At 39.8% G+C, this 26,179-nt stretch overlaps 1 protein-coding gene and 1 non-coding gene across 3 annotated transcripts; both read right to left on the bottom strand.

The window, feature by feature from the left end:
- Positions 1-234: 234 nt before the first annotated feature.
- Positions 235-15,577, bottom strand: ART4 (ADP-ribosyltransferase 4 (Dombrock blood group)). 2 transcript variants are annotated; one of them, XM_035028165.1, is made up of 3 exons: positions 14,685-15,577; positions 11,798-12,506; positions 235-3,127 (listed from the first exon to the last, which is right to left on the bottom strand). In XM_035028165.1, exons 1-3 carry the CDS (start codon positions 14,883-14,885, stop codon positions 2,955-2,957), a joined length of 1,083 nt encoding a protein of 360 aa, XP_034884056.1. In that variant the 5' UTR covers positions 14,886-15,577; the 3' UTR covers positions 235-2,954. The 2 variants fall into 2 exon arrangements, with proteins under 2 accessions (XP_034884056.1, XP_034884057.1); XM_035028166.1 differs by having other exon boundaries at positions 235-3,188; positions 14,685-15,332.
- A 9,661-nt stretch (positions 15,578-25,238) lies between these two features.
- On the bottom strand, positions 25,239-25,345 carry LOC118025851. Its single transcript, XR_004683411.1, has one exon. It is a non-coding gene; the product is annotated as a U6 spliceosomal RNA (small nuclear RNA).
- Between the last annotated feature and the right edge of the window lie 834 nt (positions 25,346-26,179).

The raw sequence follows: 26,179 nt of genomic DNA, 5'->3' as shown, positions 1-26,179 counted from the left end.
AGGAGGAAGGGAGGGAGTCCTGTAATACCTGTAATAACCTTTTTTTCCCACATTTTATCACTTGCCAATATTTGGTACATGTTGGTGTCTCTGAAAGCGTCTAGTTCAAAAAATGTCTGTTGAATTTTACCAAATCAAGATCTGGGCTCATAAAGTATAAGTCAGTTTGATTCAGATCATTAGAAACTCAGGCCAAGAATCCTGGTGCTCCAAGTAAATCAAGCTTTACAGAAATTTTCTTTCACTGGATTTATTATTTTTTGAAGTCAGAGCAAATAGGGGACCTCGGGACAATCAGATAGGCATAGTAGAACACTGGATCGTAAAGATACAAATAAAACAATAAATGAAGCCAAAGTATTTTTTTGTGTACACAAAAAAGAGAGAAGCATTAATAACAATTACTATAGGAGATAAATACTCTGCAACTTTATAGTGTCAACTCTTTTAATGATCCACGTGATTTTTTGCACAAAAACTTAGGACTCTAGGGAGAGACTGAGGGAATGCAAAGTATGCACATTCATCCTTAGCCCACAAATCTACACAGTTCAAGAGAATAACTTCTATCTCTGGAGATTTGTTCTATAAAGCAGCAACAGGAGGAAGAATTAAGTTATCTTTTCAAAAACCTGGTTATTCCTTTACAGATCATAATCCCATAAGTCACAAGCCTGAAGGGCTTCTTAACACAGGTTCTGGGTTTCTGATTTTATAGATTTGGGATCAGGCCCTAGAGTTCACATTTCTAATGTGTTCTTAAGGGACATTGGTGCTCCAGGTGCTGGGATCATGCGTTAAGATCACCTATCAAGCATGTCTTACTCAGAAGACTGATTTCTCATGGAGATCCAATGCGTTAGGCTGTCCTTTTAGCTTGATTGGGTGGCTCTTTCTTCTTCAGTCCACATTACAGCTTCTCTCTGCCAGATCTATTTCCTGACCCTTGTGTACACTGATCATTCCTATATCCCCTGTCTCTTTTCTACTCAGCTCTCCTTTTTCCATCTGAAGCCCTCCCTTGAGCCTCATTTCCAGTAGAAAGCTGTATCCAGCTTTGAGAGGGATCATAGCAGAGGGATCTCGCTTTTCTCTAAACTCAAAGCGCTTATTATTTGCATGCATTTCAGCACTAAGCGCTTGACACACACCTACGCTGACTTCTTCCTCTCACCCCTTGTTCCCACCCCAGGGTCCCAAGACCTCGCGCTAATGCTGCCTCCTCCCTGAAGCCTTCCTGGCTTCTTCTCTTGCCTCAGAAGTTCTTCTGAGCTCTCGTGAACAGAAGGCTTGATATTCCCCTTTCTTTTGGTATTTCCTCTGTGACTTGTGTTCTTTTCTTCATTTCTCCCAAGAGATTGTAAACTATGGAAGATCTGGCTTACACTATTCAACTTTTAATCCCCAAGGTGTTTTGTACATAGTATGGCTCAGTAAGTGCATTTATATGGCACAGAAAAAAAATATTCACAAGATGTTGGGAGGCTTTTCTATTGCTTCGCTAAAGCTCACAACAAAGCTTGTTCGCAGAGCCAGGCCGATGAGACTCTATTCAGTAGCTGCTAACCTGCCAATGTTCCTGGGCAATAAATCATGAAAACTGTGTCCATGAAAACATGGAGAATTTATGCTTGCCTTATTAGGCATAGAGGCCAATGTAAGCTAGGTGACAGAGGTGAGCTTGGCCCTGTTCTCAAAATTCCGTGTAAAGAATGATATACTAGATGCCTGAATTCTCAACCGGGGGATTATATGCAGCTAATTCCCCACTGAGTCTCTTCTCTCATGGCACTGTCCCTTTAGAAAGTCCTACTGGGGTCAAATGAGCTGATTTCACTTTCATTGTTTCTTACCCAAATCTCAGAGGGGCTAAGTAGCATGGACTTTCATAATTTCACTCCGTTTAGCCCAATGTCCGGATCTTTGGAAATCAGGGCAACTCCCATTGTCCCATTTATATTGTATACAACTGAAGGGAGTTGGAGAAAATCCCCAGCTTTGAAGTTTGGTGATTTATACTTCCTTTTATTTAATTACTGTCACATAGTAAGTACTCGATATATCTTTGATATTTGCTTGGTTATCAGATTTTTTTCCCTCTCATATCTTCTCCTTTATATCCACACACATCTGCATGCTTTCCTAATAAATGTACCTAAACTTTTGATGACGACTTAAAATCTAATTTGCCATAAAGTCCCTCTGTAAATTAACATGTGAATTTAAATTCTAACTTTTGTAATATTTTAGAAACATGTGTGGCACCCCATTACTGCCAGTGAATGAGATTTCACTAACATCTTTTATTAACTTTCCCTTTTATTTCTCAAGTTTTCGTATTTCCTCCTATCTGAGTCTACACTGGTTTGGTGTTGAATGCTGATAAAAATCTCTGAAGAAAATTTACACTTTTAATTATTTCTCTGGGGTTCAAAGCTTTTCCATTTGATGAAGATTTTTTTTTCTGTGCTTTCGAACTCAAGCTTCTCGATTTGTTCCTATTTAGGATTGCTAAATAAAAAAAAGAAGCATTCATAACTCCTTTGATTGCTTGAGATAGGAAATTTAATTCAAATTATTTATGCAAATATACAATTTACTGATTTATGTAGTTTTTAAAAAGCCCAGGATTCCAGTTTCAGGCACAGTTGGATCTAGGGGCTCATATTCTCTCATCAGACTGTTTCTTTTCATTTTCCAGTTCCTCCTTCATTGTGTTCACTCCATTCTCAAGGAGATAGAGTCTCCCCTACTGGTGGCAAGAGAGCTGCTAGCAGTTGTAGGCTCATACTCGTTCTGCTTTCATCAATCTCCACTCAGTAAAAAGGCTCCCACACCCCATTCCCAATCCCAATTCCAAAACATTACCATGACTGTATCTCACCAGCTCTGATTGGGTCCTTTTCTATTCCAGGATGAATCTCTGTGTCCATGGAGAAGAGATATACTGCGTTCTAGGTCCTCTCACAGGCAGCGGGCTGAGCCAAGCGCTGCATCAGTTGATAACTGGGCAGAGTGATTCCCCGAGGGTATTCCGCTTGCCTCTGACTGGCATCAAGCAAAAGGGCACAGAGAAAGCAAAACCACAAGGTTCCTTTATACTCCACTTTTGGAAGAGATGACAACACTGGTCAAAAAGGAGAGAGAAGCAATAACCACGGGAGCAGGGTTGTACTTTTTGCTGGAACCTGTCAAAACGAACACAAAGTTAGAGAACTTTTAGGTAGCAGAGTTTATTTTTTTAAAAACTACCTTATTTCTCCTTTGATTCACTTTTTTTTAACTTAGAAAATTCCTAATAAAAATATTTGAAGTTAGCTACTTTGAAAAAAGTATCCTCTTAGAATTTTTTCTAACCAACAGAACTCAGCTTGTTTATTTTGCAGATGAAACAGCACCAACAAGTTCAGAGATTTACTCCAGGTTACCTGCCTGGGTAGTCGGTGTGTGAGCTCTCCTGATTTTCCATCTTTATTGTCATCAGCGGCACCATCACCATCACTGGTATCCCTATTTTAATTATCATCATCTTCATCACCATTATGAAAGCTAACATTGATTAGCAACTTATTCCATGCTGTGTGCGTTTTAAGCACTTGCTAGCAATTAGCTCATTTAATCCTCACAGGAAATCTATGAGGTATTTGTTCTCATTATCCTCATTTTTCTGCTGATCAAACGGTGACACAGACGTGTAGAAACTTACCGAACATCGCACATCTAGCATGCAGTGAAGGCAGCATTCCAACTCAGGCAGCCTGGCTCAACTCTATCTTTTTAGCCACAGTATTGTTTCTTCACATATTGCAAAATGCTCTAAAGAGTGGGATCTCCTTTCCAACTAGCCTTCCCTGACTATTTAGGATAGAAAAGATGTTTGGGAGTAGGAAGGCATTCAATTCTGTGATTGCCTCAATATTTGAATATATTGCTTGATAGGATGACCAGACGATGGAGAAATATTTTCCCATTACTTTCACATAATAACGCATAGAATCCTTTGAGTTTCCTGGAATTTCTTGGAATTCTATATATACAAACTATTTAAAATCCATTTTCACTAATAAGAGTAGATAAGGAAAATTAATAGTACATACCTATTTCTAAGCTTTTGTCAAAGTTCCTGCTAAAATTGTATTATCTGAATTCTCACAGGGACCTCGAGACCATTAATACCACTTGAACAGCTCATTCATTAGAATAATTCTCAAACATTTTTTGTTTTGTTTTCTCTTCACTGAGGCTGAGATCACAAGGACCTCTGTCTCTGTCCTTTCTCACTTTGTAACAGGATATGATTCTACTGAAGAGTTATCAGAGAATATTGATTGACAGTGAAACAATATAGTGGGTAGAAATTATGGTTATTGGAAGTGATTAGCTTGGGTTTTGAAGCTTTGTCCCTAGCTGACCTTTATGTTCGTTACTTTCATTGGACCTGAGCTTTCTCATCTGTAGAATGAGAGCATCTCATCTCAAGACTGTTGGAAATACTACAGTCCCTACCATTCCCCTTTGCTGTACTTCATGGCTACTATAATGATTGATGCTCAAATAAGGACAAATATATGGACATTACCATTTTGTAATCATACTCATCCTTCAAAACCACCTCTTCAGCCCCCTTCATAATAACTAGGATATTAAAAAAGCTTACTTTCATTTTATTTTCTCAGGTTAAAGTAACTTTTCTTTCCTCTCTTGTTACTTTTTCTCTCTCTTTTTTTTAAAGATTTTATTTATTTATTTGAGACAGAGAGAATGAGAGAGAGAGAGAGAGAGAACACATGAGAGGGGGGAGGGTCAGAGGGAGAAGCAGACTCCCTGCCGAGCAGGGAGCCCGATGCGGGACTCGATCCCGGGACTCCAGGATCATGACCTGAGCCGAAGGCAGTCACTTAACCAACTGAGCCACCCAGGCGCCCACTTTTTCTCTCTTATAGTCTTTAACATTTCTACCTCATGCTTTATCATTATTATCATTATTTTTACACAGACAGTATCTTTATGTAGGTGAATAAATGAAAAACATCTGTGAATTAAATGCAATCTACGAAATCTTTCATTTAAGGAAAACTCACATTAAATTTACTTTTGTATTTGTTTTTACTTTCCTTCTAGACTATCTATTCAATGCTTTTTATTCCCTCTGATCCTAGTATTTTTCAAATCGGAGGTTGTGATGCATTAATGCTTTATCATGACCATCACTGTAATAATGTGATAAAATGGGTTAGAATAAAAAACACTAGAGTCAAACAGCATGTGAAATGGTGAATGATTGTCTTGTTTTACATGCGTGTGTGTACTTGTATGTTTATGTGTATGTGAAGTGAGTTACAATGTAGTCACAGTCACAGAGGATTGAGACTAATAGTAGGTTCTTAGTAATATTTTTGAACAAATTAATCTCCTGAAAGCAGTCTGTAGAGAACACTGTCCTGGGCTTTTTGTCATGAAACATGGGAAAGGGTCTCACTTTTGACATTTATAAGCTGAATAATCTCATACAAACCATGTAACCTCTCTCAACCTCAGTATTCACATCAGTATAGTGGGGTCAGTAACCAATGTACAGAGTGGTTGTAAGAATTAAACAGATAATGTGTGTGAAAACCTTCTGTGAATGAAATTTGCTACATAAGTATCATTTTTTGTGTGGATCATAACCTAAATTTGGTCATTGCTGCCTTAGGATATACAGTTTGGGGAGAAATACATAATTATTACACCCTGTATTTCATGAACTCTGAATCTGTGAATTATATCAGATTGTTCAGAAAGAAATACTCAATCCCTTGAAAAAAGCAGAAAAAGCTAAAACTGATATGCAGTATATATAGTTAATCTGATATTTGGAGGCAAATACTCCAAATGCTTTAGAGCCCCTTTCTGTCAAATGTGGAGATTAATGAGTGTTACTCTTTAGAGAGTTATCTAGGAACCAGTTGGCGCTCAAACAAGGATAAGTTTTGTTTCTTCCATCTCTTCGTTTTTTTCTTCACCGTCAATATCACTGAAGCTCACATTTGTGCTTCTAAACTAAACTATTATCCCACTTCCATGTGCAAAGTGCTTTCCCAGAGTTTTTCAATTGTGTTTGAGAGGGTGGACGCCAGGGACTGCCACAATATTCCCCTTTGCCTCCACTTTATAAATGAAGAAACAGGCTCTTAGGTTGTCATTTATACGAGGCCACATAGCTACTAACATATATGCCCAGCCCTTCCTGGCTCCAAAGTCTAGTCTCTTTCCACCATGCCATGTGGCCTCCTAGATTCATTCAATTCCTCTTTTTCTTTCCTTCCTTCTTTCTTTTTCTTTCTATTTCTTTCTTTCCTTCTTTCCTTCTTTCCTTCTTTCTTTCTTTCTTTCCTTCCTCCTTCCTTCCTTCCTTCCTCCCTTTCTTTCTTTCTTAGGTTTTATTTATTTATTTGAGAGAGAGACAGAGATAGCAAAAGAGAGCAAGAGAGAGAACGAGCGGGGAGGAGAGGGAGAAGCAGGCTTCCTGCTGAGCAGGGAGCCCGATGCGGAACTCTATCCCAGGACCCGGGGATCATGACCTGAGTTGAATGCAGACGTTTAACCAAATGAGCCACTCAGGTGTCCCTCTTTCATCCATTCGGCTGAGTCAGACACTCTACTTCAAGGTTAATGTGATGCCACAACTAGGGAAGACTAGTTTGAGATAAAGCCCAGAGTAAAAAAAAACCAGGAAAACAGGAAATTAATAAATAAATAATATGTAACAGTAATAGTACCTGCCAATTTTGAGTACTTACGAGTGTCAGAATCTGTTCTAAGAGCTTTTACATGCGTAAGTCATTTTATCCTCACCGGAATCCTAGAAGGGAGGTTTCATTACATTTCTCCCCTATATTACATGTAAAGAAATGGAGACACACAAGGACTAAGCCTTTGCCCACATTCTCACTGCTAGTAACTGGCACAGTTAACATGTAAAACCAGGCTTCCTACAAAAGCTGACTGTATTTTTTCTAGAAACATGCTTAAGAATTTTGATTATGTGAAACATTTTAACAAATAAATCCTTCTTTGTGAATCCAGTGATACAGAACAGAGTATGTATTTGTGTGTTTACAGATTTTTGGCACGGGTTATTTTCCTGAACAAAACAACATTTAAGGACAAATAACTAACGTAACATATTTTGAGTCTTTCAACGGGCATGAAAACATCTGTTTCTATGGTAACCAGTATAGGTCACGAAAGGGATGAGAGAAGAATTAGAAGGGAGAGCCATTAGTGTAGAATGTCTTAAACAATTTTTCTTTTGCATTGCCCTTCCTTAAATATATTATGCTACCAATTCCTTTTAACTCTGAACGTGACAGATTCCTCGGTACTCTTTGAACTTGAGAACTGTAGTTACAAGTTAACAGAACCAATTCTGAAATAAATCGAGGGGCTGGGGAAGCTATATTCTCTAATCTATTATCTTTTCATTGGGAGAATTATGGTGTCCTGGCTGACCAATTTTATTTTATTTTATTTTTTTAAAGATTTTATTTATTTGAGAGAGAGAGAGAGAGAAAGAGCATGAGAGGGGAGAGGGTCAGAGGGAGAAGCAGGCTCCCCGCTGAGCTGGGAGCCCGATGTGGGACTCGATCCCAGGACTCTGGGATCATGACCTGAGCAAAGGCAGTTGCTTAACCAACTGAGCCACCCAGGCGCCCCTGGCTGACCAATTTTAAAGGTCTTCATGTTGTCTTTCAAATATGATGTCTGTCAGATTAAGAGGGAACAGGAGAGGAAACAAGTCATTGGCTCAGAGGACTTTTTAGATGTAGAATAGCTTGTGGCTTCTGCCTGGGGAAAAAAATGAAGGGATAAGAAACAGTTTCCTGAGAGGATTCTGGTTTCATGAGGAATTAGATATCAGTCCTCTAGAATACCATCTGGGAATCCCTAGACTGAGGTTGATGGCCCAAAATAGCAGTTAGCTAGAAAAGCAGGTCTGGGGAGAGTCCATTGATCTTACTCCCTTCCAGTGAAGGACTCCCAGAAAAGAAAAACACACCACTTCCCTCCTCCCATTGTTCATGTATGGATCAACCCAATACTGCTCCAGGATGTTGGGATAAGTAAAGTGTTATTAGTCAGTTAACAGAAATGACTTAAAGAAAGTTTCAGAAATAGCTTACTTATTGAGAAAACAAACAAACACCACTGCAGTGAATAGCTGAAAGCATCATGAAGTTAATCAAACTTTTTTTTGTTTGTAATCAGTAGAGATAGGTGGATATTGGTTGTGTTTATCTCAAGATGATACAGCCTTTTTGTCCTCAACTAACTTGCCTGTGCTATCAACCAGCCAATGGCAGCCTTGAGGCTTCCCTAGTTGGCTTCCATATGAGGTTTAGGGAAAGCAGAACCAGAGGATGGAGCAGCCTTCTCTGCAACGTTCAGCCAGAGCCAACAGAGTCAAAGGAAGAATGGAATCCCTGCAGCTTGAGCTGATTCTTCTCCCTCTTTCAATCTTCTGAATAGTTTTGTAGTTGTGCTGGCTGGGAAGAAACTCCCAACTCCAGCTCTTGGCCTACCCTGCAATGTCTCTGACCAAAATATCACCCTTTACGACCAGGGGTCGTTTTTTTCCTGCCATTTACAATCTCTTCCCAACACTGCACAGTGGTGAATTTCTAGGAAAAATTTAGATGTAGTAACTCACATTGCAAACGACCACATTCTAAATTAGTCATATCGTGGCTATAGCTCCTTATTTTTGACTAGGGGTTGAACTTTCTAGAATATTTTCTCTTTCTGGTAAATATCAAAACTGTTTTTAGTCAATTGAGTTATCTGGTCATCTGACCCAAAGACCAGATCACTTGGAAGTATTAAAAGAGAATGCTTCATTTATTCACTCATTCAACAAATATAGATTTTTTTCAACAAATGTAGATTGATCACCTCTATGTGTCAGGAGACTAAAGTTAATATTGGTTAACACTTGCTTACCATTTATCACATGCTAGGTCTTGTAGAAATACTTTAGTATTTTATTTTGTTTTAGTTTTAGTTTAGTTTAGTTTAGTTTAGTTTTTAGTTTAGTTTAGTTTAGTTTAGTTTCACAAGAGCCCTCAGGGGCTCTATTATGATGCTCCTTACATAGTTGAAGAAACAAAGGGAGTTTAAGCAACTGACTGAGAACACAGCTGAAAAATTGCACAAGTTGGATAGGAATCCAGACAGAGTGGATCTGGGATCAAACTGCCAGGATTCCATGCCAGACTCTTAAATACTGTGTAGTCACATGTCTGCCTACAAAGAGCTTACAGAGCAATACAAGATTACTGATTCCCTTAAGTATGATTTGTGATTTCAAATATCCAGTCAAGACCAGCCAAGCTTCCAGAGTCTAGCAATGTGCATGGCTATTCCAGCTAAGCCTTAACTCCAAGTTGTGTTTGAGTAGCTTCCTGACAGGAAAGCAAAGATCATTAGTTTGGTGGGGACGGTCTTGAAATAGTTTCCTTTGAGACTTACGGAGTAGAGAATATGGGTAATAGTTTCTATGATAGGGGAGCCTGGGTGGCTCAGTCCGTTAAGCATTTGCCTTCAGCTCAGGTCATGATCCCAGGGTCCTGGGATTGAGCCCCACATCAGGCTCCCCAGGGAGCCTGCTTCTCCCTCTCCCTCTGTCTCCTCCCCCTTCTTGTGCTTTATCAAATAAATAAATAAAATATTTTTAAAAAGTTTCTATTATATACTCCTTTTTCTCAGTTTCCTACCCTTTGATGTAAATGTTCTACAACATTTTACTTAATGTATTTTACTGTGTTCATCAACCCAGTAGAAAAGTTTTTCTGTCTCAACTTCATCCTGATGAGGATGAAACAACAATGTAGTTCCAAAGAACCCTGGAATCTGGCTATGAATGTTCTCGTTTGGTGTTAAAATCTCACTGTTTGCTTCATACTCTAGTTTTTCATTCGCCTCTGCAAACACTAATCTCTTGGTTCTGTGGAACAGATACTCATTTCACTCATGTTGCTGCCTGCCACACTTCTGCGGACAGGCAGGAAGAGATAAAAGTATTGATAGGTCACCTCTCAGCTGGTCTGTGTTTGCAGATAGGCCAGAGTAAGCAGGCCCAAGACCTCAGCATGGATGCCAATTTTAGGATCATTGTAACACTGCAGCCCCCAAATGCTGAGAAATGCTGATAGCCTGAATTATTAACAGTAGCAGTAATGATGGAATAGAGAAAGATTCAGTGATATTTCGAAGGTAGATATTACAGTTAAGTGTGAGTGTGAACACATGCACACGTGGATAAGGACGATCTTCCTTCTAAATCAAACAGGGCCCAGGCACTTGCCACAGAACTACCATTTTGTGCAGGGACTCTGGCTGGCAACGTACAGGGATGGAATGGAGCCGGCCACATATTTTTCTAAAAAAGATCTTAATATTTTTTTGTTCTGTGATGTCTCCAATTTCTCCCACTTCAGTTCATTTTTCACAATATCATCAGAGCTCTTGCTAAAATACTGATCTCATTGATGCTCCACTCTTTAAAAACTTCCAATGACTTCTCAATATCTACAGCATGAAGTTTGAAAGTCCTTAGCATGGAATACAAGAGTTTTAACCATCTGGCCTGTCAGAAGTCTCCCCACCCCAATCAATTCCCAATTCCTTTTCTTCTTCTTCTTCTTCTTTTTTTTTAAAAGATTTTATTTATTTATTTGACAGAGAGAGAGAGAGGGCAAGAGAGGGAATACAAGCAGGGGGAGTGGGAGAGGGAGAAGCAGGCTTCCCGCTGAGCAGGGAGCCCAATGCGGGGCTCGATCCCAGTACCCTGGGATCATGACCTGAGCCGAAGGCAGACGCTTAAGGACTGAGCCACCCAGGTGCTGCTCCCCTATTCCTTTTCTACTCCTCGCCTCTTCCTGTGTCTTTTGCCTCCTATATTCTAGCCATCCAGAATTACGAAGATTCCCTAGACACTGGCTATTTGAAACCTCTGTGATTCAGCATATGCTGTTTTCTGCTTGGAATGACTTTTCCTCTCTTTTTCACTGAAAACCCCCATTCTTACTTCAAGTCCCATGGGGTCCTCTATCGTGTAGACTTTCTCACTTTCTCCAGAGAGAATGAGTAGCTTCCTACACTGAGAAGCCAAAACCATTGCTTAAACATCTGGTATATTGCTTAGTGCTTTTGAGTGTGGACATTTGCTCATATTTCCGTTTCTCATTAGACTAAAACTCTTCCTGGGATAGTGATTTTGCTTTATTCATTTCATATCACCTGATGCCTCCCATCCCAGTTCCTGGAACATAGAAGATGGGTAATAGATAAGAGTGAATGAATAAATCATGCCTCCTGCTTTACTCACAGCACTCCTTATTCCTGTAATGACCATGACAAACAAAAAAAGCCAAAAAGCCAAAAAACCAAAAAAAAAAAAAACCCAAACAAAACCGAGTTTGAGGGTGAAGGTAAAAATAAATAAAATAAAGTAAAAAAAAAAGTATGTGCTATCTTTTTCAGTAGAGGTTTACTCTCTGTGTCTAGAATGTCCCACATATTAGTGCCGCTGAAGAAACACATTTTTTCTAGAGGTAGTTGAGGAGAAAGAAGGGGAGGGAAACCAAGAAATAAGGCAGGTCTTCTCTAATCTGTCAGTTCCACTACTTCTGAAGGCCAATTTCCATGTTTTTGGCCTTTCCCCAGTAAGCCCACTCAGAAAAATAACTTTTTTAAAAGAATAGTGGCCTGTGATCCTGATAAAGAGCAGATTCCATTTAGATCGATAATAGGATACCTTTTAGCAGCTGACAGTTATATGTGCTCACGTTCCCAGCTGACTGCAACAGCAACCAATTTCCTCGCGGGTGGTAGCTCACATTTACAACCTTGAACAACTCATAGGGAGGGACCAGGACCTCCTTCTTGAGAGAGACTTCTTGTACAGGTGCACCCAGGCAGGTGAATATGGTAAATAGAGTTTGGTTCCCAAACTCCTGTGCGTCTTCTTTCAGGAGGGAGGCGGAGAGGAATTGGCCAAATCGGATGGTGGCACCTCTGTAGGCTTCCAAATAGATATCCTTCATCTCGTGATGCACCTGAAAACACAGAGAGTCATTCTTCATGACCATTTGTTTCCTTAGCAGCTGGATTGCTGAGGTCAGGTAGTAGTGCAGGTATTTGAAACGGAATGAATGTTTATACGGCTGCGGAGACTTCCCAGCACTGGCCATGGCTTTAGTGAAGTCTGCGCGGACACTATTGTTTGATGTATAAACCAAGATGGCCACAGCATGTGTAATATTCATGTTCTTGGGGAGATCTTTTCCTCTGTTCAGCCAGGTTAAGTGGGCATTCGCCCAGACCCTGTGGTAATTTCCATGTGCTTCTAGTTCTTTTGTGAAATAATCCCCTTGACTTAGCTTCTCCATGACTTGTGGGCTGCAGCCTTGGTACTGATCATCAAAGGAATCTGGTGTCAAGTCAAAGTCAATGTTAACTGCAACCTGTAAGAAAAGAAAAATCTTGACTTTAACTTTTCAAATCAGATGGTGGATCCGGTGCCTGACTTGCTATCCTCCATAAAGCCAAGTCTTCTTCTCAAAACTTATGTGCTGAAATAAGTTTCACTCATAATCATTACCCTGTCCTAGTACTTCCTGCATCAGGACCTGTGCCAGAGATTGAATTTGGTTTGATAACTATTACTAAAAGCTCAAAAAAAACCTCACCTCCCCAGGGAGGAAGTGACCCTTCTTGTATAACCAAAACCAGTATTTTTGCATAGTACTTTGAAGAAAAAAAATTATAATCTTAAAGTTTATGTGTACTTTCTGTTTCCTCTACTGACCCCCTTCACATCCTGTCATGGGTATTAAGGAAGATCTCTTTTATGAATACCTAAAACTTGTATTAAGTCTCTGAACTTTATTTACGAAAAAACTTCAGTGATGAGTAATGTTGGGTTGTCCCTAGGGGTCCCCAGTAAATAAGAGCCCTCTCTTCTGACCAGGATCTGATTTAAAAATTGAGGAAAAAAAGAGCATGTATGAAGGTTAAAATATCATCTTTACTGCTGAATTGTTGGGGCACATATCTTTGGGTCTGATGGCAAGTAGATTTGTTAAGAGTAAACCCCAGAACAAGGCAGACTTGCCCACTGAGCTGCAGACAGTATTGGATTGTGGCCTGCCCAAAGATAAGATTCTTGTCATGGAGGAGCACAGAGCTCGTGTCCTTTTCTTTCAGGCTAACTCCCAGGAGGAAAAAGAGCAGAGTCAAACTCAGAATGCCCAGTTATTATTCCTGATGTTACCAATCAACTAAATTTGCCCACCACCAGGGGAATGGTAAAGTGCTCAGGAGTGTGCCAGGAGTGGGAAAAAGATAATTTCCTATGGGTAGTCAATTGAAGGTTACTTATTATATCTAGTCCATATTAAACTGAAGTTAGAGATTTGAATACAAGTTCATTAAGGATCATCAGTCTGTTTTTCAGAGCCATGATTTCAACTATCTAAATTCCAAGATGTTTTCTTCTTGGCAAAGAAACGATGCTTTTCTAATAAACAGCACTCCTTATATTAGGAGATAAGATTCCATCCGGTCAGTGTCAAAGATGTTGCAGCTGAAACTCAAAAACATGCCATTTTGGTGTTTTACTGTTATTTATGATGAGAAGACATCTAGGTGTGTGCAAAATGGAACAGATTTTTAAGACTGCTTAAATGATCTTTACCAATAATTCTTTACAGAAGGTTTACAAATAGGTCTACAGAATCTATTTAAGCCAAAACAAAACAAAATCAATCGTATCATGTTCTGTTACGTCTTGTGAGCTCTAAACACTTTACTGTATTACTAGATCTCAAGTATGTACTCTGTTATCTCTTAACAGTAGATTATTTTTCATTATATAGATCTTTAAATTATAATACTTCTTTTGAGTTGATCCCTATGAAACGGTCGAAAGCCAAATAGACTTTATTTTGCATCATTTGTCCTACAGAAGCAATGTTCTAAATTTTATGGAGAATCAAGAAAATAACATTATGCCTCTAGCTTCCATTAACGCCAAATTTATAAACTCTAAAGAATTCCTCAATTTTTAAGAATTGTTTTCAACACCCTTCACTAGCATTATTTTTTTTTTTTAAGATTTTATTTATTTATTTGACAGAGAGAGACACAGTGAGAGAGGGAACACAACCAGGGAGAGTGGGAGAAGGAGAAGCCGGCTTCCTGCTGAGTAGGGAGCCCGATGCGGGGCTCGATCCCAGGACCCAGGGATCATGACCTGAGCCAAAGGCAGACACTTAACAGACTGAGCCACCCAGGTGCCCCCTTCACTAGCATTATTGGTTAAAATGTCTGAATGAGGGGCGCCTGGGTGGCTCAGTCGGTTAAGTGCCTGCCTTTGGCTCAGGTCATGATTCCAGTGTCCTGGGATCGAGTCCCATATCGGGCTCCCTCCTCAGTGGAGAGCCTGCTTCTCCCTCTCCCGCTCCCCCTGCCTGTGCTCTCTCTCTCTCTCTCTGTCACATAAATAAAATAAAAAGTCTTTTAAAAAAATGTTTGAATGAAATCAGATCCCAAGTGACTAAAAGTCACTTAAAGGTTGTCACCAGGAAAGCGCTCCAGTGGGGCACTGACCATAAAGAATCACCTCCTCAATTGTGCCCTACCTCAGAACACCCGGTGGGTGTCTGCAGGGCTGAGAACAGCATCAGGAGAGGAAGCGACCTCGGGAGGAGCCAGATTCTCATCCTGGGGGCTGCAGCAGTTGGGAGAATCCTTCTGCCTCTCTTGGTCAATGGACGGTATTCATTTGTGGTACAAATACTTCTCTGCTCTTGCAGCTTCATCCTGAAATGAGTGCTCAGCATTCTCCTCTGGGATTTTCTTTGGGTGAGTCTCAGCAAGAACTTGCCTTGTTCATGTTTTGTTGAGATTTCTGTTGACCACCTCCAACCAGCGGTTTTTCTGAGGGAAGCTCCAGCTCCAGCTCCAGCTCCAGCTCCAGCTCCAGCTTATTTGCAGAGCTGAAATCTCTGCGAAATAGACAGATCTGTGCACCAAATAAGGGATTGGGAAATGAACTCGTTAGTTTCCAATTAAAAAAAAAAAAATCCCTTATCTAGTCTGTGTAGGGGGGAATTCCAAAGGCCTGCTAAGGGTCAGGCTCAGCAGCTCAACCTTAACTTTCTCAGGAAGACAGGAAAGGCACGGGCTGTACAGTGTTTGGGGCCAAGTGACATTATCTGGAGCTGCAGGTTTCCACTGTGAGTGATATGATTGGCTCACGCAGGTTGCTGGGGAGATGCCACCTCAAGGTGGGCCTATATCTCGCGCATTTGGTGCTGCTGATAGGCCCTGCCCAGAAGGGGCTGATAGGAAACAACACACCTTTTAGGGTTACTGTCAGAAAGAAGGCTCTCCTTGGTGCTTTTCCACAGTAACTTTGAAACTCTCCAATCCAGAAATTCTACCTGTTGGGGTCACAGCTCTTCTCCGTTTTCTCTTCTGGAGGCATCAGATCTTCTGTCCACACTAGTTCAGTCTAGTGTGAATCCTTTCTGTGAGAACAACTGACCTCAATGGAAAGTAGGGTCCAGTGTGCCAAGTGAATGCCTTACATCTGCTCTTTTAAACACCCTCTCAGGCACGGCCCTTTCTAGTTTGAACATCTGGCCTCTATTCCCAATCCTTGGGGTAATTGTTTTTCTTGCAAATCTTTCCCATCTACACTTCTTGATTCATTATTTAACTGTGAAGAGAAACTAAAGCCCGTTCTCAGAAATTCTGGTATTTTTTTTAGCACCCCAAAATAGTTTTTCATGTAAATTTTCTGACGATCACAGCAGTAGTTCTTCCTCTTCTTCTTCTTCTCCTCCTCCTCCTCCTCCTCCTCCTTCTCCTCCTTCTTCTCTTCTTCTTCTTCTTCTTCTTCTTCTTCTTCTTCTTCTTCTTCTTGAGGTTTTATTTGTTTATTTGAGAGACACACAGAGAGAGAACGTAAGCAGAGAGAGGAAGAAGCAGACTTCCTGCTGGGCAGGGAGCCTGACATGGGGCTCAATCCCAGGACCCTGAGATCAGGACCTGAGCCGAAGGCAGGTGCTTAACCGACGGAGCCACCCAGGCGCCCCAGCAGTTCTGTCTCATTACAAAAGTTCAGGATATTCAGACAAGTATAAACGAGGACACAAAATTACCCATAACCTATCACCTGGAGGAAGGTACTACTTAGATTTAGATTTTGGTGCTACACACACACACATTTAGGACTGAAATAATATAGTTTGCAATTTTTCATACTGTTTTTTCCCTTAACATTTTTAATGTAAGCACATCTCCATATAATTTAATAATTATTGAAAACATGATTTTTTTCACTGTCGCACAATAGTCCCTCTGAAGTACTACCGTGCAGTGAAATGTGGACTGGATCCATGGATCTGTCTCAGAAGCCGACTGATCAGTGAATAGAACATATTGGAACCTGCCTTTCTGAATGCTTTGATCTATTCCTAGTTCTTAAGACAGCATCTGGCACCGAGAAATAAATGAAATAAATAAATAAAAACAATTATCATTATTTGTACAAAGGTTTATTGAATAAATATATTTAGCTTGATTTCAACTTTGTACTGTTAATAAGTAATGATCTGTGAACATATTTTGGACATAAATCTTTTTTTTTAAAGGTTTTATTTATTTGAGAGAGAGAGTACAAACAGGGGGAGGGGTCGAGGGAGAGGGAGAAGCAGACTCCCCTCTGAGCAGGGAGCCCGATGCGGTACTCGGGGACTCTGGACTCGATCCCAGGACCCTGGGATCATGACCTGAGCCGAAGGCAGACACCCAACTGACTGAGTCACCCAGGCGCCCCTGGACATAAATCTTTGTGCGCTTCTCTTCTTGCAATTTTAAGACCCAATTCTGGAGATAGGACCGCAGGTCTTTGAAATGCATATTTTTTTTAATTTAATGGAAAACACAGGTAGTATATGAAAATATCCCTGTAAGACTTTTAAAATTCTTAAGATTCCTCATTATCACCTATTCATCTGGGAGACTGAGGTGTGAGGAAGGGCACTAACGTCTGAAAACTTGGATTATGGGCTTAGTCCTACAGCTCGCTGGCTGAGTTAACTTAAGAAAATAAGTAAGCTGTGGGGTGCCTGGGCGGCTCAGTCGTTAAGCGTCTGCCTTCGGCTCGGGTCATGATCCCGGGGTCCTGGGATTGAGCCCCGCATCAGGCTTCCTGCTCAGTGGGAAGCCTGCTTCTCCCTCTCCCACTCACCCTGCTTGTGTTCCCTCTCTCGCTGTGTCTCTCTCTGTCAAATAAATAAATAAAATCTTAAAAACAAACAAACAAACAAACATGGCTCTTAGGGACTAGTTCCTATACTTACAACCTCTACCTATTAGTCCATCTCACCCTTGACTTCTGCACTTACTTCTCTGACTTTGGTGCCCATCTTAATATCTGACACATGGAGGGGCGCCTGGGTGGCTCAGTCATTAAGCATCTGCCTTCAGCTCAGGTCATGATCCCAGGGTCCTGGGATCGAGCCCCACATCGGGCTCCCTGCTCGGCGGGGAGCCTGCTTCTCCCTCTCCCACTCCCCCTGCTTGTGTTCCCTCTCTTGCTGTGTCTCTCTCTGTCAAATAAATAAATAAAAATCTTAAAGAAAAAAAAAAAAGAAAAGAAGTAAGCTGTGCTGAACGTCTGTTTCCTAACCTTACAGAGCTGCCAAAAGTAAATAATAGTTAGCTCTTATTGGGAGTGCACTATGCTTCAAGACCCTTTACTATATTATCTCAACCCGTAAGACAACTGTGAGAAGGGGATAGTCTAACGTCCCCGTCACAGGTGCATTTTCTGAGGCCATGTGAGGTTAAATAGACTGTCAGTGATCACAGGTTCTTTCCTCTCACCCCGTTGTCCCCCTGCCTCCAAAAACTCTAAAGGAGTCTAAGTGTCATTTTATTCCTACGGTCTGTAAAGTTTTCCTAATTTTCCTAAAGTGACTGCCATTTCTAGACACATACCACTAGGGGGAAGCAGGAACCTTCGTAACCTTTTTATACAACTAGAATTTCAAGGAGGCGGAAGAAAGGGAAAGAGGGGAGGGAGGGAAAGACAGAGGTAGAAGAACCAGGGAGAGAGAGAAAGAGAGAAAGGGAAGAGAAAACACTGACAATAAAATGGAGTAGGGAAAGACAAGAGGTCTGATGTGTGACTGTATGTACCTTTTTGGATTAAAATGAAAATATTTTCTGAAAATGTTTATAGAGTCAGTGAAAAAAAAAATCATCTTTTGCCTTCGGGGCTGTTTTAGGAAAGTTCCCATGGGATAATTTAATATTAGTTACTTTAGAGCTTGGTGTTCACTCAGGGATCATTTTCTTGATAGCCAATTCTTCAAAATGCAATTTATTTCTGCTATCTTGATGGGTAAAAGGGGTAGGGGTTTTGAAATCGCACATAACTGTGTTGGTGTTTTGCCTTCATCTCTTTCTAGTTTTTGTGAATGTGAACAAGTTATGTTAGTTCTCAGTCTCGTTTTCTTCACATGTAAAAGTGGAGATGTGAGTGACGTCACTCTTACAGGGCTGTGACGACAGGGAAATTGAGATACTCTATAACATATCATGGAATGGATCCATGAACCGTTACTGCGTTGGAAGCAGATTGATTAGTGAATAGACCACAGGCTCTTGAGAGAGACACCTTGGTTTCAATTCCTAGATCTATCACGTCATTAATGTTTGACCTTGGGCAAGGTATTTTACCTCTCTGTTTCTCAGTTTCCTGTCTCCTAGTGTCACTGACAACAGCTTCCTCAAGCCATGTTGGCTCTTCTTATGCTCTAATCAGATTTGTGAAGACCAACTCATCGGGTATCCAACCAAGTGAAAGGTAATTTTTATTAATGTTTTAAATAAACAGCTGTTTAAGGAAAGGTTTTGTCCACTTTCTAGGAAAAATTCTAAACACTCTAGTTTTCTACAGCTCCTTTTGGAGCATAGATTGAAGTCATTGCTAGAGGGTCTCGTCCAGGGGGAACTGTATATTTTGCAACCAGCCTAAGGGTTTTGAAATGGAGCTTAGCATTTCCTGTTCGGCTCTCATTAAACTCCTTTGGACCTGTGTCAATTTAATGGGGGTATTTTCCTGCCAGAAGTCCTTGTTAACCAAAGGAGGGTTGTTTGATAGTGATCTCCAAATTTGGTAATTCAAAATTGTTTCAACATTCTAACCTGTCAGTTCTCTTTTACCCTTGATACCCTTACAAAAGTAAGCAAAACTTGCTTAATTGTTTCATATAGATAAAATTTTAAACTTAACAGAAATGTTACAAGTCTGTACAAGGAACACACATATGTCCAAGGAACTCTCATATCCCATATCCACATTAGATGGCATGTAAGTTTAGATTTCGAGATTTTGCCCTACTTGATCTAACATTCTCTCTCTTTTTCCTAAACTACTCGAGAACTAATTGCAGACATCATCTCCTGGTGAAAAGATAAACAGAGGCATATTACAATTTTTAAGAGCTTATTTGAGCAAAAATAGATTCAAATCAGGCAGCACCAGCCCGGAAGTGATTAGAAGAGCTCGCTCCACCAACAGGAACCAGGGGCAAGATTTTTATAGAGGAAAAAGTGGAAGCAGAGCAAGACATTATTTGATTGGCTGTATCTTAAGCATTTGCCTCATTTGGGGAAGGCTAATTGGCTGTTTGTGATTAGTTGTCTTTAGGTTTTGATTTCTTTACCTTGAGGTCTTTACACGCTTAGGTTTTGGCTTGCTTACATAGGCTGTTAAGGGATTAGAACCATCTCAGTCAAATGGCCTTCTTGTTTAATTAACACACTTACCGTTAAATGCCTCAGAATTTATTTCTTAAAAACAAGGACATTCTTTTATATAACCACAGTACAATTACCAATATCAAGAAATTTAACATTTATAGAATATCATTATCTTACACATAGTCCATTAACAAATTTCATCAACTTTTCCTATAATTTCCTTTCTGGCTATTTTCCAGGATCACCATTTGCATTTAGTTGTCAAGTTTCTTTCGTCTCTTTAAATTGGAACATTTCCTCAGTCTCCATATTGCTTTTTGACCTTGACGTTTCTGAAAATTATGGGCCAGTTTTTTTGTAGATGTCTCTCAGTTGGGGCTTATTTGTTATTTCCTGATGATTAGATTCAGATCATACAGTGTTGGCAGGGAAATCATAGAAGAGATGTGCTATCTCAGGAGGCACTTGCATCCATTACTTCAATATATTTATAACAATAGTTGTAAGATCAATCACTTCATTATGAAGCATGTTATCTAACCTTTCTCATTTCTCCTCCTCCTCCTCCTCCTCCTTCTTTTTTAAGTATAGGACCTTAGTGTTGGGAAAGCTTTGTTTTCATCATCTTCTACCCACTGAATTTCCTCCTCAATATTCTTGACAGATAACCTCTTGGATGGGAGATGTATAATAAATATATATTTGCTCTTGTCTATGGTTTGTGCCACACACCTCCTAAAACCTTTGCAATTTCTTAAATGCTCAGAGATTTAGGGGCATCTTTTCCATTCCTGAAATAACTCCAGAGTCAAAAGGGTCAAATGGGTGTCTTTTGTTATTCCACATCAGCCCCTTTCAAACATACCTGAGTTATGTTAAAGAGGTGGTTCCTTAAAGTCCCTTAGGAAGTTCTGGTTCAAGATAGCTTTTTTTTAGGAAGACTCTGAACTCTCCTCCCTCAAGGCAAACACCAAATTACACCTATTAATAGAACAGTTACTCCTGAAGAAGTAAGGGCTGACTGAACAGATCTGGAGCAACCAAAGGTAGAGAGAATGGCAAACGGAACAGGAAGAGAGATGGAGACCCAGCAACAAAGGGAACCCCTACCCCTGAGGCTGCAAACGCAGTGGGGAGGGACAGTACTGAGGACTTGGGAACAAATCCCTCTGTCCTTGGGCACAGGAAAAAAAAAAGGCCTGGTTTAAAAGAACAACTAGCATATAAAAGAGATAGCACTAGAACGCTGCTGTGGGAAAGCTTTCCAGGTCAGAGGGATATGGTTTATGTTATCACCTCACCTAGATGGGAGCAGGGTCTGGACACTGGAAGGGGCAGGTCCACCTGTCTCAGTGAGCTTGGGACTTCAGTGAACCCAGAGTCCACAAGGCTACATCAGCACTAGCCACGCTGGGGCACAGAAAAAGAAGCTGGGTTTTAAAAGGGCCAAGGAGCTGCAGAAACGCTCTCCTCATGCCACTTTAAAAGCCCAGACTGGAGCAGGGTCTGGACATCACAAGGCACAGGCTGGGATGCCATAATTAGTGGGTCCTGATGCCATAACTGGTGGGTCAGATTGGCACAGAAAGTTTGCGACCTCAGCAAGCCCAGGGTCCACAAACCCACACCAGCCCTAGCTGTGCTGGGACACAGGAAAAAAAAAAAAAGCCACCATTTAGAAGCACCCAGGAACTGCAAGAACATTCTCTCCCTGTCCACCTTAAAAGCACAGACCGGAGCAGGATCTGGATACCATAAGGTGCAGGTTTGGTTGCCATAAAAGGCAGCTTCAGACTCCATAATTGGAGGGTCCCGAGGAACTAACGGGCGGGTCCAGACACCATAACTGGTGGGTCCAGTCATCACAGAGAGCTTGTAACCTCAGCAAGCCCAGGGCCCTTAAGTCCACACCAGCCCCAGTTTTACTGAGGCACAGAAAGAAAGCTGAGGTTTAAAAGGGCTGAGGAACTGTGGGAAGGTTCTCTCCTCATCCACCTGAAAAGCCTAGACCAAAGCAAGGTCCAACTCCCAGAGCACTTGCGACCTCAGCAAGACCAGGGTCCACAAGCTCACCTCAGCCGCCTGTGCACAAAAAACAGGCTGTGATTTTATGGACTTTTAAATTAAAAAAAATTTTCATTCTTGTTCTCTTTTTCTTCTTTATGTCCTTTTCTTTATTTTTTTTCTTTTCTTCTTTTCTTTTATCATCATCATCATTATTATTTTTCTTTATTCTTTCCATAAAAAAACCATGGTTTAAAAGAGTAATTAGCATATACAGCCATAGGTCCAGCCAGCCAGGAAAAGTCATCAAGCACACACAGTCTGCACAGGGGACAGCATACACAAGACCACTCCTTCAACTTTAGGAGAAGTAGCCTTTTCACCTAATCTGTAGAAACAAACACAGAGAGTCAAGCAAAATGGGGAGATGGAGGAACATGCTCCAAAAGAAAGAATAAGAAAAACCTCAGAAAAAGAACTAAATGGAACAGAGATAAATAATATGCCTAGTAAAGAATTTAAAGTAATGATCATAAAGATACTCACTCACTGGGCTGGAGAAAAAAGTGGAAGAACTCAGTGAGACCTTCAATGAAGAGATAGAAGATATTAAAAAAAAAATCAGAGTTGAAGAATATAATAACTGAAATAAAAAAACACACTAAAGGGAATCAATAGTAGGTTAGAGGATGCAGAAGAATGGATCAATAATCTGGAAGACAGGGTATGGAAAACACACAAGCTGAATGGCAAAAAGAGGAAAGAATTTTAAAAAATGAGGCTAGACATCTTTTGGACAACATCAAGTGAACAAACATTCACACTATAAGAGTCCCAGAAGAGAGAGAGAAAGTTGTGGAAAACTTATTTGAAGAAATAATAACTGGAAACTTCCTTGGCCTAGGGAGGGAAATAGATTTTCAAGTCCAAGAATAACAGAGAGCTCTGAACAAGATGAACCCAAGGAGGTTCAAACCATGGCAAGTAATAATTAAAATGTCAATGGTTAAAGATAAAAAGAAAATCATAAAAGCAGCAAGAGAGAAATAAAAAATTGCCTACAAGGGAAAAGCTATAAGGCTATCAGCTGATTTTTCAGCAAAATTTTGTAAGCCAGAAGGAGTGGCATGATATATTCAAAGTGCTGAAAGGAAAAAACCTACAACCACGAATACTCTATCCAGCAAGGTTATCGTTCAGATTTGGAGAGATAAAGAGTTTGCCAGACAAACAAAAGATAAAGGAGTTTATCACCACTAAGCCAGACTTAACAAGAAATGTTAAAGGGACCTCTTTAAATGGAAAAGAAATGGCCATAATTAGACATAAGAAAAATATGAATAAAAAGATGTAAAATATGAGAACATATACATAAAATGTGGAGAAAGGAGTTAAAAGAGGAAAAAGAAAGATTGTTTTCTTTTTTCAGTTTTTTGTTGTTGTTTTGTTTTTGTTTTTGTTTTTTTATTTTAGAACATGTTTGTACTTAATGACCATCAAATCAATATGGACTGTTATTTACTTAAGATGTTATATATGAACATGATGGTAACCACAACCCCAAAACCTATGACAAATACACAAAAAATAATGAGAAAGAAAGCCAAACAAAATGCTATAGATACTCGTTGACCACAAAGAAAGAGAGGAAGGGAGGAAAAAGGAACAAAGAAGAACTATAAAAACAATCAGAAGACACATTTTAAAAATGGCAATAAGTACATACTTATCAATAATTAATTTGAATGTAAATGGCCTAAATGCTCCAATCAAAAGACATGGAGTTGGGGGCACCTGGGTGGCTCAGTTGTTAAACATCTGCCTTCTGCTCAGGTCATGATCCCAGGGTCCTGGGATTGAGCCCCGCATCGGGCTCCCTGATCAGCGGGAAGCCTACTTCTCCCTCTCCCATTCCTCCTGCTTGTATTCCCTCTCTCACTATTTCTCTCTCTGTCAAATAAATAAATAAATAAATCTTTTTTTTTTTAAAGATTTTATTTATTTATTTGAGACAGAGAATGAGATAGAGAGAGAGAGCATGAGAGGGGGGAGGGTCAGAGGGAGAAGCAGACTCCCTGCTGAGCAGGAAGCCCGATGCGGGACTCGATCCCAGTTCTCCAGGATCATGACCTGAGCCAAAGGCAGTCGCTTAACCAACTGAGCCACCCAGGCGCCCCAATAAATAAAAAATCTTAAAAAAAAAAGACATGGAGTGGTGGAATGGATTAAAAAAAAAAACATGGCCTATCTATATGCTGCCAAAAGAGACTGATCTCAGACCCAAAGATGTATACAGACTGAAAGTGAAGGTATAGAAAAACATTCACCCTGCAAATGGAAGCAGAAAAAAGCCGACATAGCAATACTTATATCAGACAAAAAAGACTTAAAAATAAAGACTATAATAAGAGACAAAGAAGGGCATGACATAATGATACAGGGTTCAATCCAATAAAAGGATAAAATGATTGCAAATACCTTTGCACCCAAATACATGAAGCAAATGTTAATAGACAAAAGAGAGAAATTGATGGTAATGCAGTAATAGTAGGGAACATTAACACTCCACTTACATCGATAGATCATCCAGATAGAAAATCAAAAAGGAAACAATGTCTTTGAATGACACATAGGAGCAGATGGGCATAACAGAAATATACAGAACACTCCATCCAAAAACAACAGAAGACACATTCTTTTCAAGTACAGATGGAACATTCTCCAGGACAGATCACATATTAGACCATAAAACAAGCTTCAAAAATTTAAGAAGACTGAAATCACACCATACATCTTTTTTCAACTACAACAGTATGAAACAAGAAATAAATCACAAGTAAAAACTGGGAAAAAACACGAACACATGGACACTAAACAACATGATACTAAACAACCAATGGGTCAATGAAGCAATGAAAGAAGAAAGCAAAAAATACATGGAGAAAAATGAAAATGAAAAAAAAAAAAAAAAAGTCCAAAATCTCTGGGACACAGTGAAAGCAGTTCTAAGAGGGAAGTATACAGCAATACAGGCCTACCTCAAGAAACAAGAAAAACCTAACCTTACACTGAAGGGAACTAAAAAAAGAAGAACAAACAAAACCCAGGGTGAGTAGAAGAAAGGAAATAATAAAGATCAGGGCAAAAAGAAATGATGTAGAGATTTTAAAATATAGAAAAAAAAATCAATAAAAGCCAGAGCTGGTTCTTTGAAAAGATAAACAAAAATTGACAAACCCTTAACTAGATTTATCAAGAAAAAAAGAAGAAAGGACCAAATAAATATAATCAGAAATGAAAGAGGAGAAGTAACAAAAGATACCCCAGAAATATAAAGGACTATAAGAGAATACCATCAAAAAATTATATGCCAACAAACTGGACAACCTAGAAGAAATGGGTAAATTCTTAGAAACATACAATCGTTTGTGGATTTGCATGTTATCCCTGTGCAGGGATCATGCTAATCTTCTCGGTATCATTCCAATTTTAGTATACGTGCTGCCGAAGTGAGCATGAAACATACAATCTTTCTTTTTTTTTTTTTAATTTTATTTATTTGAGAGAGAGAGAGGGAGAGAGAGAGCATGATTGGGTATTGGAGAGAAGGAGAAGCAGGTTCCCCACTGAGCAGCAAGCCCAAAGTGGGGCTCTATCCCAGGACCGAGACCATGACCTGAGCTGAAGGCATATGCTGAACTGACTGAGCCACCCAGATGCTCCTATAATCTTTCAAAACTAAATCAAAAAGATATAGAAAATCTGAACAGATGGATTACAAGTAACAAAATTGAATAGGTAATAAAAAAACTACCAAAAAATAAAAGTCCAGGATCAGATGGATTCACAAGTGAATTCTACCAGACATTTAAATAAGAGTTAATACCTATTCTTTTCAAACTATTCCAAAAAATAGAAGAGGAAGGAAAGTCTCCAAATTCATTCTATGAGTCTAGCATTATCCTGATACCAAAACCAAAGACACCACAAGAAAAGAAAACCAGAGACCAATATCCCTGATGAACATAGATGCAAAAATCCTCAACAAAATATTGGCAAACTGCACAGAATATATTAAAAAGATCATTCATCATGAGTAGGTGAGATTTATTCCTGGGATGCAAGGATGACTCAATATTTGCAAATCAATCACCATCATACACCACATGAGCAAAATAAAGAATAAAATATGATCATCTCAATAGATGCAGAAAAAACATTTGGCATGATTCAACATCTGTTCATGATAAAAACTCTCAATAAAATAGGGTTAGAAGGAACATACATCAACAAAATAAAGGCCATATATGAAAAACCACAGCCAACATCATTCTCAATGGTGAAAAATTGA

This window comes from Mirounga leonina, unplaced genomic scaffold (assembly GCF_011800145.1).
Source record: "Mirounga leonina isolate KUSES-001 unplaced genomic scaffold, KU_Mleo_1.0 Mir_201, whole genome shotgun sequence".
Taxonomy (NCBI): Eukaryota; Metazoa; Chordata; class Mammalia; order Carnivora; family Phocidae; genus Mirounga; species Mirounga leonina.
The sequence above is the reverse complement of the archived record's forward strand: the minus strand, read 5'-3'. Positions and strand labels throughout refer to the sequence as shown.

Excerpts from the sequence above, each read along its gene's own strand:
- ART4 (XM_035028165.1), bottom strand. The coding sequence starts at position 14,885 with ATGCTGAGCACTCATTTCAGGATGAAGCTGCAAGAGCAGAGAAGTATT. Across the intron at positions 12,507-14,684 it reads CACCCACCGGGTGTTCTGAG|GTTGCAGTTAACATTGACTT; the intron begins GTAGGGCACAAT and ends CTTTTCTTACAG. Across the intron at positions 3,128-11,797 it reads TAACTGTCAGCTGCTAAAAG|TGTTGTCATCTCTTCCAAAA; the intron begins GTATCCTATTAT and ends CTTTTTGACCAG.